This window comes from Nannospalax galili, unplaced genomic scaffold, assembly GCF_000622305.1.
Source record: "Nannospalax galili isolate Female #2095 unplaced genomic scaffold, S.galili_v1.0 scaffold732, whole genome shotgun sequence".
Classification (NCBI taxonomy): domain Eukaryota; kingdom Metazoa; phylum Chordata; class Mammalia; order Rodentia; family Spalacidae; genus Nannospalax; species Nannospalax galili.
Genome location: NW_008330574.1, coordinates 205659 through 218421, shown reverse-complemented (window position 1 = coordinate 218421; position 12763 = coordinate 205659). Strand labels below are relative to the sequence as shown.

At 45.7% G+C, this 12763-nt stretch overlaps 1 protein-coding gene across 3 annotated transcripts in view; it reads left to right on the top strand.

Moving 5' to 3' along the window:
• Positions 1-12763, top strand: part of Frmd5 (FERM domain containing 5) — a 370855-nt gene that overhangs the window by 332309 nt on the left and 25783 nt on the right. For all 3 annotated transcript variants that reach the window (XM_008849087.3, XM_008849083.2, XM_008849074.3), the window contains exons 5-7: positions 696-793; positions 5561-5684; positions 9921-10008. In XM_008849087.3, the coding sequence (XP_008847309.1) occupies positions 696-793; positions 5561-5684; positions 9921-10008 (310 nt within the window). The remainder of the gene's footprint in view (positions 1-695; positions 794-5560; positions 5685-9920; positions 10009-12763) is intronic.

Below are 12763 nucleotides of genomic sequence, written 5' to 3'. Positions count from 1 at the left end.
TGTGTGTGTGTGTGTGTGTGTGTGTGTGTGTGTGTGTGTGTACAGGTGAGTGCAGGTGCCCATAGAAACCAAAAGAGGGTGTCAGACCCCTGGAACCCTAGGACATGAGTGCTGGGAACTGAACTTAGGTCCTCTGCAAGAGCAATGTGTTCCCAGCCACTGAACCATCTCACCAGCCCCCAACTTCTCACATTTTATTCAGATTTGGAGAGATCTGGTTGATCTGTCAGTCATCTTCAGAGGGACAGATTCTCCTGACAAGCCCAGGCTGACCTCTTCTTTGACCTTGTCCCTTAACCCACTGTTCCACCCCTGAGGCAAAGGGAGGCCCAGTTTGCCCATTTCTGATGGCAGTTTCCTTCATTGTTTTGGTTGGGGCTGACTTGCTCCAGATCCCAGCACCTGGGTGTGGAGGGGGGACTGTGCTTTTACTAGGAAGTGCTATATCTATGTTGAGTTTTGGAGCAAACTGACAGGTGTTTTGACTTGAACCTTAAACAATGATTAGTTCAAAGTACTTGAGAGAGTGTTGCAGGGAAATGGAAAATGTATTTGTTCTGTGGTATGAGAATTTTTTAATGTTCTTAATGTTCTTAAAATGTACTGACAAAGATTTTTGATATGCTTATATTGCATATTTATGTCTTTAAAGCAATCAAAGAAATTCTTTCTAGTTCATTCTGTTTTCTCTGCAGGTACTTAGTCTTCCTTCAGATCAAAAGGGATCTCTACCATGGCCGCCTCCTCTGTAAAACGTCAGATGCTGCCTTGTTAGCAGCTTATATCCTTCAAGGTAATGACTCTGGACAGGATAAATTTGCTTCTTGTGCTAAATACTGATTACATTATTCCAGTTACTACAGACGACTACTTCTTGGATCTAAGCAGTATCTAACTTGAAGCAGAGTCCAAGTTGGAGAATTTTTTCAAGGTTGCCCACAGCCAGAAAGCCCAGAATACCCAATCCAATCCTGTACCCAGGGCCTTACTGCCAGGACCCTCAAGTCATTTTGACTGTTTGACTTACCCTGCATCTTTGCTTGATAAGGTTTCTGAGATTCTGGAGAGTAATCCCAATTATTTGTTCCTATCCTCTTATGCAAATCTCTGAGATGTGAGGCATTTGTGGAATTATGGCATCTATTCTGGAGACCTCTTGGCTGAGGATGCTCAATATTGCAAGTATTTCCAAGTGAGAAGCCATTTCTTGACATGCTCATAAGGAAGAGTTGAGCTTCATGCAGCTGGTTCCCAGACTGGCTAGGGTGATCTGTGATTCTCTTAAGGCCCCTTCTCCCATGGGATGCTGAGGACATTCAAGTGCTACTTCCTAGGGTGTCTTAGTCCTTGGGCCTGAGACTGTCATTAGCAACAGGATCGTTTTTGGACCATAACATTAAAATCATGAAATTTCCTTTAAAAAATAGGAATTCTTGGCCGGGCATGGTGGCTCACACCTTTAATCCCAGCACTCGGGAGGCAGAGGCAGGCGGATCTCTGTGAGCTCAAGGCCAGCCTGGTCTACATAGTGAGTTCCAGGACAGCTGGGGCTACAGGGAGACCCTGTCTCAAAAAGACCAAAAAAAAAAAAAAAAATAGGAACTCTTGATTACAAATCTTGGAACTCTCAGCAACTCAAGGAGAAACTAGAAAGTGTTTGTTGACAGGAGAACTATCACAACAGTATTAAGAGTGGAACAGTTACCCCATCTCTGTAGCCCATCTGGCCTGGAACTCACTATGTAGACCAAGCTGGCCTTGAACTCACAGAGATCCACCTGCCTCTGCCTCCCGAGTGCTGGCATGTGCCATCATGTCCAACTTGAGACTTTTATTGTAAATACCAGCTAAATAGGAAATCTAGCAGATGCTTGCTCATTTTAAGGTACCCCAAGATGTCTCCTTCTTTTTTAAAGAGAAAACCTGACTGATCTAGGTGCAGTATTAAAGTCTAGCCTTTTCTTCAGTTCCACCCTGATAATCATATCAAACTCTTCTTTTTTAATATTTATTTTTATGTGTATGTGTCTATGTGCCTATGTGAGTTTATACACACCCATGGGTGCATGCAGGAGCTCATGGAAGCCAGAGAGGGCATCAGATCTCCTATGCAGGTTCTGAGAACTAAACCCAGGTCCTCTGCAAGAGCAGCAAGTGCTCTTAACTGCTGAGCCATCTCTCCAGCCCTTTTTTTTTTTTTCCCCCCATCTTTTTGAGACAGGGTCTCCCTGTAGCACCAGCTGTCCTGGATTCACCATGGAGACCAGGCTGGCCTTGAACTCACAGAGATCCGCCTGCCTCTGCCTCCGGAGTGCTGGGATTAAAGGCCTGCGCCACCATGCCCAGCCCTCCAGCCCTTTTTAAAAAACATTTGAGCCAGGAGTGGTAGCGCACGCCTTTGATCCTAGCACTCAGGAGGCAGAGGCAGGTAGATCTCTGTGAGTTCAAGGCCAGTCTAGTCTACATAGTAAGATCCAGGCTAGCTGTAGCTACAGGGAGACCCTGTCTCAAAAGCCCCCCAAAAATATAGTATTTGAGGGGCTGAAGAGATAGCTCAGTAGTTAATAGTGCTTGAGGTTCTTCCAAAGGACCTGCATTTACTTCCCAGCACCCATATTGGCAGCTTACAATTATCTGTAACTCCAACTTCTAATGTCCTCTTCTGGCCTCTGCAGGTACCCCCACCCAAGTGGTATACATACACACAGACACACATATACATAAATAAAATAACTCTTTTTAAAATATTTTTTTATTTATGTGCATGAGTGTATTGCCTGCATGTAGGTAAATGCACCTGTGTTGTGCAATGCCTGCGGAGGACAGAAGAAGCTGTTGGATCCCCTGGAAGTGGACTTACAGACAGTTGTTAGCTGCCATGTGGGTGCTGGGATTCGAACCCAGTTCTCTGCAAGAACAGTATTCTTAACCACTGAGCCATCTCTCCAGCCCCCAAAATAACTCTTTTTAAAAAAAAAAAAAAAAGTTTTGCTATCCAACATTAGTGATTTTTCCTTGGTGCTTTTCAAATAAAACCAAAGTAAATTATTTCAAGCTTCAAGACTACTTATTCTTCATGGAAAGCATTTATTTCTTGTTAAACAAGTAATCTGGAGTTTGGGTTTGTTTGTTTGTTTTTGAAACATGTTCTCACTGAGTTGTCTAGACTAGCCTTGAATTTGTGGGCTTTACAATTATCCTCCTGCCTCAGATTCCCCGGTACTTGGGGCTACAGACATGGGCCACCACCACCCTCAGCCCTAAATAACTTGGAAAGCACCATGATTTGTGTTGGAAAATATAAGACAAAGTACCAAGTTCAACTGTGGAAGGAAGGTGTGCTTCCTCCTATTATTCCATCCTCATCTGACATGGCTGTGGCTCTCCCAGGGAAGGAAGGACAGCCAGGAAGCTGCTGGAAGCTCCTCCTGCCCTTTACAATACCCTACCTGCTCCCTATGAAGGGCACCCCTGGACATTGGGTCATTGGGAAAGTAGCGTTAGGATCCGGTGCTCCTAAGTAAGCTCAGTAGCACTGTGGTCACAGCCAGGCTTCAGAGTCACAGGCCTCTTGGAAAAAACTGCACCTACTTGGTTAGCCCTCAGTGGACATTGCAATGTGGTCCTTTATTTTTTTAAGTTTAAAAAAAATTATTGAGAATTTCATACATGCATATAAGGTGTTTTGATCAAATTCACGCCCACTCCCTCCCCTCCAACTCCTCCCATAGCTCCCAATCAATTTTTCCTGACAACTTCATGTACTCTTTTTTTTTTTTAATGGGATTTTTTGCTACTCTAACATTCCCCCCTCTGAAGAGGTAACCCTAAAATCTTTTAGGGATTAGATAAGAGCTCCCAAATACTTTTGACATTTTTGGCCTTTGGAGCAGAGTATGTTGCTAAGAGGCCCAAGGACATTTTGACTTTTAGCCATGAAACTAGCTACTTTTCTTTGGGGTCTTTTTACCATAACCACCTAGCCAAGTCCTACCTAACACCATCCTCTGAAGAGGTTACCCAAATTGCCTATGGGGAATTGGGACACAGACTGCTCTGGCTTCTTCCATGCTGAACAGGGATATAGGGTGAGGCAATTGGGGTACCCCTTCAGTGATTTATCTAAAAGACTCCCAAATTGTATAACTCTTAACTATAGGGAGAAAAGAAGGTCCTTGACTTGTGCCTAGGAGATGTGAAGAAGAAGTAAAGGCAAGAGTAGTTAGCACTACAAGTTCTAAACAGGGAATCAGAAAAAGGTCAGAACAGGGCAAATTTCAAACGTTCATACCAGAGTCCATTGGAATTTCTTGACAAGAGCTTCCAAAATCATCCCTCTATTGGGTCCCTCCTCATTTTTCTTTTGTCTGACAAGGCTGGACTCGAGACTGATAGACTCAGGATTTGTTTTCAGGCACTTTGATAGCTGTTGGAATGGCTAGAATCAGTGTTAGTTCCCTCGCAAAGGCTTCCAGACAGGGGGAGAAAAAAAATTAGCCATCATTTTAGAACAATAGCCGGTTGTTGTCTCCCTTGGCTACAGGTGGGCACTACAGTATTGCAAACCAAGATTTGAAGTCTTACATCTGAGCAGCACTTTCTGATTAGAAACAAAATCATCAATGAGAAATAATTGTCTAAATAACATTTATATGGACTTAAGTCTAATGTCTGGGAAGTGTAATCCCTTGAACTCTTAAAGAAATATACTGATCACTTTACTCTTTAGTTATACTTTCCTTTTGGATGTTTAAGACCATACAGTTGACCCAAATAAACCAATTTATTTTTACTCTTATGGTCTTTTGAGGATCTGTTCCGTGGGGTCACATGGGCTTGGGAGGAGCCCCTGATGCAATATATTCCTTTCATTCAGCTGCTTCTCTTGTCTCTACTAAAATCTTGAAGGTGAGAATTAGGTATTTAGACTGGCCTGGGCCCAGGAGGTTCTGTCTTCCTGATCAAGCTCACTGTTTCCTGCTGCTGCTCAGAGCCTTGCTCCCAGGCCCTCCTGTGTGGCTGATGGCTGAGCTTCTGCTCTTTTTTTTTTTTTGTCTTTTTGAAGCAGGGTCTCCCTGTAGCCCCAGCTGTCCTGGAACTCACTATGTAGATCAGGCTGGCCTTAAACTCACAGAGATCCACCTGCCTCTGCCTCCCAAGTGCTGGGACTGCAGATGTGCGCCACCACGCCTGGTTTCTGCTCTTTTATTGCAAATTTTCTTATGGTGACCTCAGAGCACAGGTCAGCCCTACTATCTCTCAGACTTGAATACCAACCCAGCGTGGACTCATGTACAATGGGGAAAACATGGGTGGACCTGCTCCCCCTGTGGGCCTGCCCCTTTGTGGACCTGCTCCCCCTGTGGGCCTGCCCATTTGTGGACCTTCTCCCCGCTGTGGGCCTGCCATCTGGCCATCCTGCAGCCAAACTCAGCTTCCACTGCTTTTGGTAAATTTGTCTCATGCTTTGGCTACTGCACTGTGTGTTAATCTCTTGTTGCTTTGCCAGTAATGATTTACCTATCTCCACGATTGTTTTCTTTTACCTTCCTTTGAAAAGCGGAGATTGGGGATTATGACCCAGGGAAACATCCTGAAGGCTACAGCTCCAAATTCCAGTTTTTTCCTAAACATTCAGAGAAGCTGGAAAAGAAAATTGCTGAGATTCACAAGACTGAACTCAGGTATGTGACCCTTGGCCACATTGAGCACTGTGCTGTGTATCCTCTGCTCTCAAGAGACTGCATGCCAACACAGAGTAACGCTCCCAGCACTGGTGACCCTGGGATGTCCCATTTTTCATGGGTCCAATAACAGCTTCACCCCCATCTCCCCCTTCACCGCATCTCCATAGGCCTCCCAGTCAAGAAGAGTGTTTTAGGCTGAGGTTTGGATATGACAAGTGGTTTCTGCTTAGAAGACAGACTGCACAGGACTGGTCTCACCTCCCAGCTACAGTGGGTAACTGAGAGTGCTTTGGTTTGAGGACATCCTGACACCTGCACCGGGGGACGCAGTGGCTTCTACCCAGAGCCTCCCCTTGCTCAGCTTGTCTTAGGCTATCCAGATTATGCAGAATCCTGATAAAACAACATTAATGCAGTCTTTCATCCACATGAAATAGGCTTTTCCACAAAGTGATTTTTAAAAAGCTTCAGTAGAATGTTTGGAACACACTGGAACACAGGTCCCCAAACTAATAAACTATGAGGAGAAAAAAGTCAAAGTGTTTTAAAGTAACAAAATGCTATGTCACACCATTTTAACATATTACAATTTTTTTTTACTTTTGTGATCTTAAATTTATTAAGACAAGCAATAATCCAAAAATTATATTAACCATGGTAGAAAAGATTGATAAATTCAACTTTTGTGAATTTACCAACAGTGTGAGTTTTTCTCATTTTAAGACACCTTCCTTGGGATGGAGAGACGGCTCAGTGACTGTTCTTACAGAGGACCCACATGGCAGATAACAACTGTCCGTAACTCCAGTTCCAGGAGATCTGACACCTTCTTCTGACCTCCGCGGGCACTGTACTGCACTTACACATATGCAGGCAATATACTCATACACATAAAAAATAAAAATAATAAATAAAATACTTTTTTAAAAGCACCTTCCTGCGGGCATGGCGCACGCCTTTAATCACAGCACTCGGGAGGCAGAGGCAGGCAGGTCTCTGTGAGTTCAAGGCCAGCCTGGTCTACATAGTTCCAGGACAGCTGGGGCTACAGGGAGACCCTGTCTCAAAAAGCCCCCCCACCAAAATGCACCTTCCTTAAAAACAAGGGGAAAGGGGGCTGGAGAGATGGCTCAGCAGTTAAGAACACTGATTGTTCTTGTGGAAGACCCGGGTTCAAATCCCAGTACCCACATGGCAGCTAACAGCTGTCCATAACTCCAGTTCCAGGGGATCTGACAGACTCTTTTGTCCTCCACAGGCATTGCACAACATGGATACACTTACCTACATGCAGGCATAACACTCATACACATAAAATAAAAATAATATTTTTAAAAAATGAGGGGAGATGAAAACCACAAATTATGGTCACAGTATACATAATTCACAGAAGGATATTATGTAAAATCTTAAACCAAACAAAATTTTCTATGTCTGTAGGAAAATTGGAACTGGACAGCAGATAAGAATGAGGATTTATAAATTGCAAATTTTTAATCTGTAAAGAAGTTTACAGATTTCCTGTTCTGAAGAAGGACTGGACTGGACTGGGGTGGGCCATGCTTCTAATGATACTGAACTTAACCCAGCTCCAACCAGACCATGATTTTCCCCAAAAACTTTCATCTTCACTCAAAGATTTCATGAATGAACATAATCCAAAGCCACCTCGACCTTTGCGAAGGACACCCTGCCATCACATATGGCAGGATAGGTCCCGAGTCTCCTGGAGATTGGCAACACCTATGAGGGTTGGTCTATGGTTTTTCCACCTCTCCCCCTGTGCAGAGCCTCAGGGTCTCCCTTGTCACTGCTCCCTAGCAGTGGGGAAATGGCGACCCCTTGTGGTAAAGATCAGAATAAACACAGACCTGCTTGTGGGTTCCCATTCATTCAGAGTGAGATGTCAGAGTACTGGGATAGTCCTCCAGATAGTTCAGACAGAGGATCCTCAAGAAATCATGCCAGCCTTGAGGGCCTGGAGATTTGAGCCAACTCCAGGGATTAATGGATCCCACAGGGCCAGTTCCTCTAAATAGAACAAGAGGGAGCTCCCTAGAAGGCAGGTACTAAGCCATGTGCCTGCTACTCAGGCATATTTCCAAACCCCTCCCTACATCTCTTGGTAGATACAGGAGTCCACCTTCCCCCTGATACTATGCACTTTCACAGTATGGAAATGTGCCCAAGTTTCCTTTCCTGTCTGCAGCTCTGAGTGGGCACTTGGGGCCCAGGCTGTGAGCTATATTTCTTGGTCTCCTTTCCAGAAGTAGTACAGAGGCTGACACGTTAAGGTGCTGAAGGACAGAGGCCTCTTCAAAGGGGCACTTTAGGGAGCCTGGTCTGCTTCTTGCTTGGGTGGGCTTGTTTCCTGCTTTGCCCTCTTACTTGATCAATCTAGAAATGAGCAACCTACAGTCCTGCCCACCGGTCATCAGAGCTGACTTCACAAACTGCCCACCCACCTCATACTGAATCTATTTTTCCAGGACTCTGCACACACAAGAGTTCAGTGCCAGTGCCACCACTGGCTCCACGGGGGTTTCATGCACACACATGTGAGGCAGGAGAGCCATGCTAAGACCTCTTCAGATGGCTAGAGCCAGGCCTTTCAGCTTCTGTATTATCACCCTGGGAGAGCAAGGCAGAGTCTCCCACTGCTTCTCCTCACCCCACATTCCTATGCTCTCATTTGACTGAGGGAGAGGGAGGGCTGAATGGCAGAGGCAGGATATACTAGACCCTTCCTGTGTGTCAATCCATGTCAGATCACAGTCAAGAAACCTGTAGCTGGGAGCCAGGCAAAAGATGTATTTTGCTCGTCTCCACAGTACTTAATATTATAAAATATCACAAATTCAGTATCTCTAATGTCTGTTAATATCACAACACTGAGCTGGAGAGATGGTTCAACACCTGCCACCAAGCCTGACAACCTGGGTTTGATCTCCAGGCCCACATGGTAGAAGGAGAGAACTGACTCCTGCCAGTTGTCCTTTGACCTCTCATGTGCGCACGCACACACACACACACACACACACACACACACACACACACACAAATAATAAAATGTAATAAAAATTTTAAATTGCAACACCTAGCAATGTTGGGGCCCTGATTCTGTTTGGGGGTTTGAATGGTAGTGGTGGCAGTTGCTTACTTCTTTCTTTGTTTTGGGGTTTGGGTTTTTAATATTTTATTTTTATTTTACATGTATGAGTGCTTGGCCTGCACCATGTGTGTGCAATGCCCATGGAGGCCAGACAAGGGCATTGGATCCTCTGAAACTGGAGTTACAGACAGTTGTTATCCTCCATGTGGATGCTAGGAACTAGACCCAGGTCCTCTGCAAGAGCAGCCAGCACTCTTAACCACTGAGCCATCTCTCCAGTCCATGGTTTTGGTTTGTTTGTTTGGTTGGTTGGTTGGTTGGTTGGTTGGTTGGTTGGTTTTGTCTTTTTGAGACAGGGTCTCTGTAGCCCTAGCTGTCCTGGAACTCGCTATGTAGACCAGGCTGGCCTCGAACTCACAAAGATCTGCCTGCCTCTGCCTCCCAAGTGCTTGGATTAAAGGCGTGCACCACCACACCCGGCTGTTTTGATTTTATAAGACAGGATCTCATGTAGCCCACCCTGGTCTGGAACTTGCTAAGTAGTTGAAGCTGGCCTTCAACTCCTGATCTCTCTGCCTCTGCTACCCAAATGCTGGGGTTGCAGATGCTACATACCACCATGCCTGGCTTGGGCACTGCATTTCTTTTTAATTTTAAGATTTTTTTTTTTAAAAAAAAACATGTGTATGTGTGTGTGTGTGTGCCTGTGGATATGTGCTTGTGAGTGTGGGTGCCCATGGAAGCCAGAGGCATTGAATCCCCCTGGAGTTGGAGTTACAGGTGGTTGTGAGCCAGCTAGGAACCAAAGGGTCCTCTGGAAGAGCAGTAAGCACTTTTAACCGCTGAGCCATCTTTGTAGCCCATGGCACTGTATTTCTGCAGGATTGTCATCTCAGAGTGGCCCCATTATTCCCTGCTGTTCACATTTAGCCCACCTGATTCATTATGTAGCCTCTCTCACTCTGAGTTCTCACCTTAGATTCAAGTCTCTTGGTTCTAGAACCAAGCAGGAGCACACTCCTGGAGTATGTGGCCTACCCTGAGCCCTTCTTCACAGAGAGTTTACCTCAGGGGAGCCTTTTAGAACAGGAGTCCCTGAAACCACCTCCTTTTTATTCCAGCGGTCAAACACCAGCAACATCTGAGTTGAATTTCTTAAGAAAAGCGCAGACATTAGAGACATATGGAGTGGATCCTCACCCATGTAAGGTAAGACTCCCTCATGGTGGGAGACCTCACTGACTGCGTCCTCTAGATGGTAGCTGGAGAGAGGCATGGGGGTCCCTTCAGTGTATGTTGGAGTGCCTCTGCCTGTAGCAGGTGCCATGTTGAACACTCCTCTGGATTCTATACACATCAGTGTCAGAGGATCCAAGGCAATCGAAATAACAGATCCAAACCCCAGTGCCCAGCTTTGGCAGCCATGGGTAATTTTGGTGGAAATGAAGAGGAGGGGAAGATGGGGAGCTCTCCACAGGGAATGACTGGCAGCCACTCAGCAACTGTCTACCCTTTACTGACTCGTAATCTAATTTCTTTCCGAGAGTGGGTTTTATTGACTGTAGTGGCACGAGTCACCACATGGAACTACAGTGGAATCACATTCCATTATATACGTGTGAGGGTGAGGCAAACCTCTACCAAGGAAGCTGTGCCCAAGAAAACTTCTGAAATTGCTCACATGTGCCTGGCTTTTCCCAGAGATGAGTGTGGTGAGCCGTCCCCTGAGAGCAGTGGAGAACCACAAACACTTCCTTTCACACAACAGCTCATGTCCCCATTGCTTTGACACTTTGGTCCCTGCCTCAGTTTCTCCTCACTTCTATATCCCTTTCTATTACTGGAGAGGCTGCAGTACCAACAGCAAAATCAGTTCTAAAGTTGACCTGAAGGGGATGTGTCAGCTGGAAGCCGAAAACATCAGTATCTTCTTCCACACAGTGAGAGGATGCTGTAGTTTGGAAGGAAATTCAGAGTTCATGTGTTCCTTTCCTAGGGCTACTGTAACAAAGTACCAAACTGAGTGGTTTGCATGGCACAAACTGGGGGCTAGAGAGATGGCTCAGTGGTCCCGAGCCATCTGGCTGCCCTTGCAGAAGTCCTGGGTTCCATTCCCAGCCCCCACATGGTGGCTAACAACTGTGGGTAACTCCAGTTCCAGGAGACCTAATACCTTCTCCTGGCCTCCACAGCACAGGTACATTTACACTTAGATACATGTAAGAATAATACTCATACACATAAAATATAAATAAATAATAAATCAATAAATGACACAAGTCCATTGTCTCCACTCTGGAGGCTGGAAATGTGATGCCAAAGTGCTGACAGGGTTGGTTCTTGAGGGCTGTGAGAAGGATCTGTCCAGCCCCTCCCGTGACTTGTTGGCAGCCATCCTCATCCTGGGTCCTCACATTAGCTTCCCTCTGCTTGCGTCTTTGTCCAAATCTCCCCCATATAAGGACATCACTTATATGAGCAGAGCCCACCTTTGTGACCTCAGTTTAATTTTATTACTTCTCCAAAGACTCTATCTCCAAATAGGTCACATTCCCAGTTCTGGGGGTGACAACTCCCACATCTGAACTTGGAAGGAGGGGACACAATTCACTATCTAACAACCAATGAAAACTAAGGGACACAGTGACACATGAGGCGATGGTGAATTGGTTTTGTCTGTGACTTAGAAGAAACCTGGAGGGCATTCTAGAACGCAGACTCCTCTTCCCCATACCAAGTCCCTGTCTACTGCATAATGCACTGTCCTGCGTCCCCAGGATCAGCAGTGAGGAGAACATCCACATTGCTTCTACTCAACTGAATATATAAATATACAAATTCACAAAGCTTCCTAAATGTGTCCCCTGTGTAATGGAAATTATTTAGCCCCTCCTCAGACACTCTCAGCAGGGGATCTCATGGAGGGAAGAGAGTTTGGAGGACAGTTGGCCCTAGGCTCCAGTACTAGCCAACTATTTCTTGGGCTTAGGCTGGCTTCTGAGCCTCCCTCTTCTCATCTGTAAAGTAAACAATAGGTATTCAAGAGCATGTCCCCCAAACTAATGAGTCACTCTAGGACCTCAAAAAACAGCTACCTCTCCAGCTACCAGAGCTGGAGAGATGGCTCAGCGATTAAGAACACTTGCTGTTCTTCCAAGGAAGAGTTTGATTCCCAGCACCCACATGGAGGCTAACATCTGTCCATAACTCCAGTTCCAGGGGATCCAACACCCTCTTTGGCCTCTGTGGGCACTGCATGCACATGGTACACTTACATACATGCAGGCAAAACACTCATCCATATAAAATAAAAATAATAGATAAATAAAAGAACAGAACTACCTAAAGACAGAAAAGAGTTTTTAGAAAGTGCTAGGTCACCTGCGTTAGAGTCCAGTCCCCTTAAGGCCACACGTAGAGGAGTCAAGGCAGGGTTCACAACACACAGAGGTAGGCAGGCATTGCCCCTGGATATGACAGCTGACAGCAGGTGGGTAGGATTCTCTAGTGTTGCCCAGAGGGTCTAAAAGTCATGGATAGTGGCAGCCAGCCCAGTGTCCAGCCTAAATTCAAGTGCACTCCAGAACTACAGGCTCCAGGCTCAGTCTTGACTTTTATAAGTTTGTCCATTACTGGGCACAGGTTCCTGGGCCTGGACCTCTTGCTCACATGGGCCATGTCAGGGCTCTGCTGCAGACCCTACACATTACCCTCATTAGGCTCCGTCCATGTTTCCTCAGCCCCCCTAGGGAGAGAGCAGTTTGGGAGTCTTCACTCTTATCATTAAGTAGCGTCACTTTGATGATGTGCTACCAAGCACTCCCCTTAATGTTGCTACAAGGAGAGCTGAAATAAGCTGGCACACCCAGTGTAATAAATAATGATGATTTCTATTAACAGAGAGGCAATTACTGGGCCCAGGGAATCTGGGGCATGCAGCCCTAGGGAGGACAGAAGAGGAATC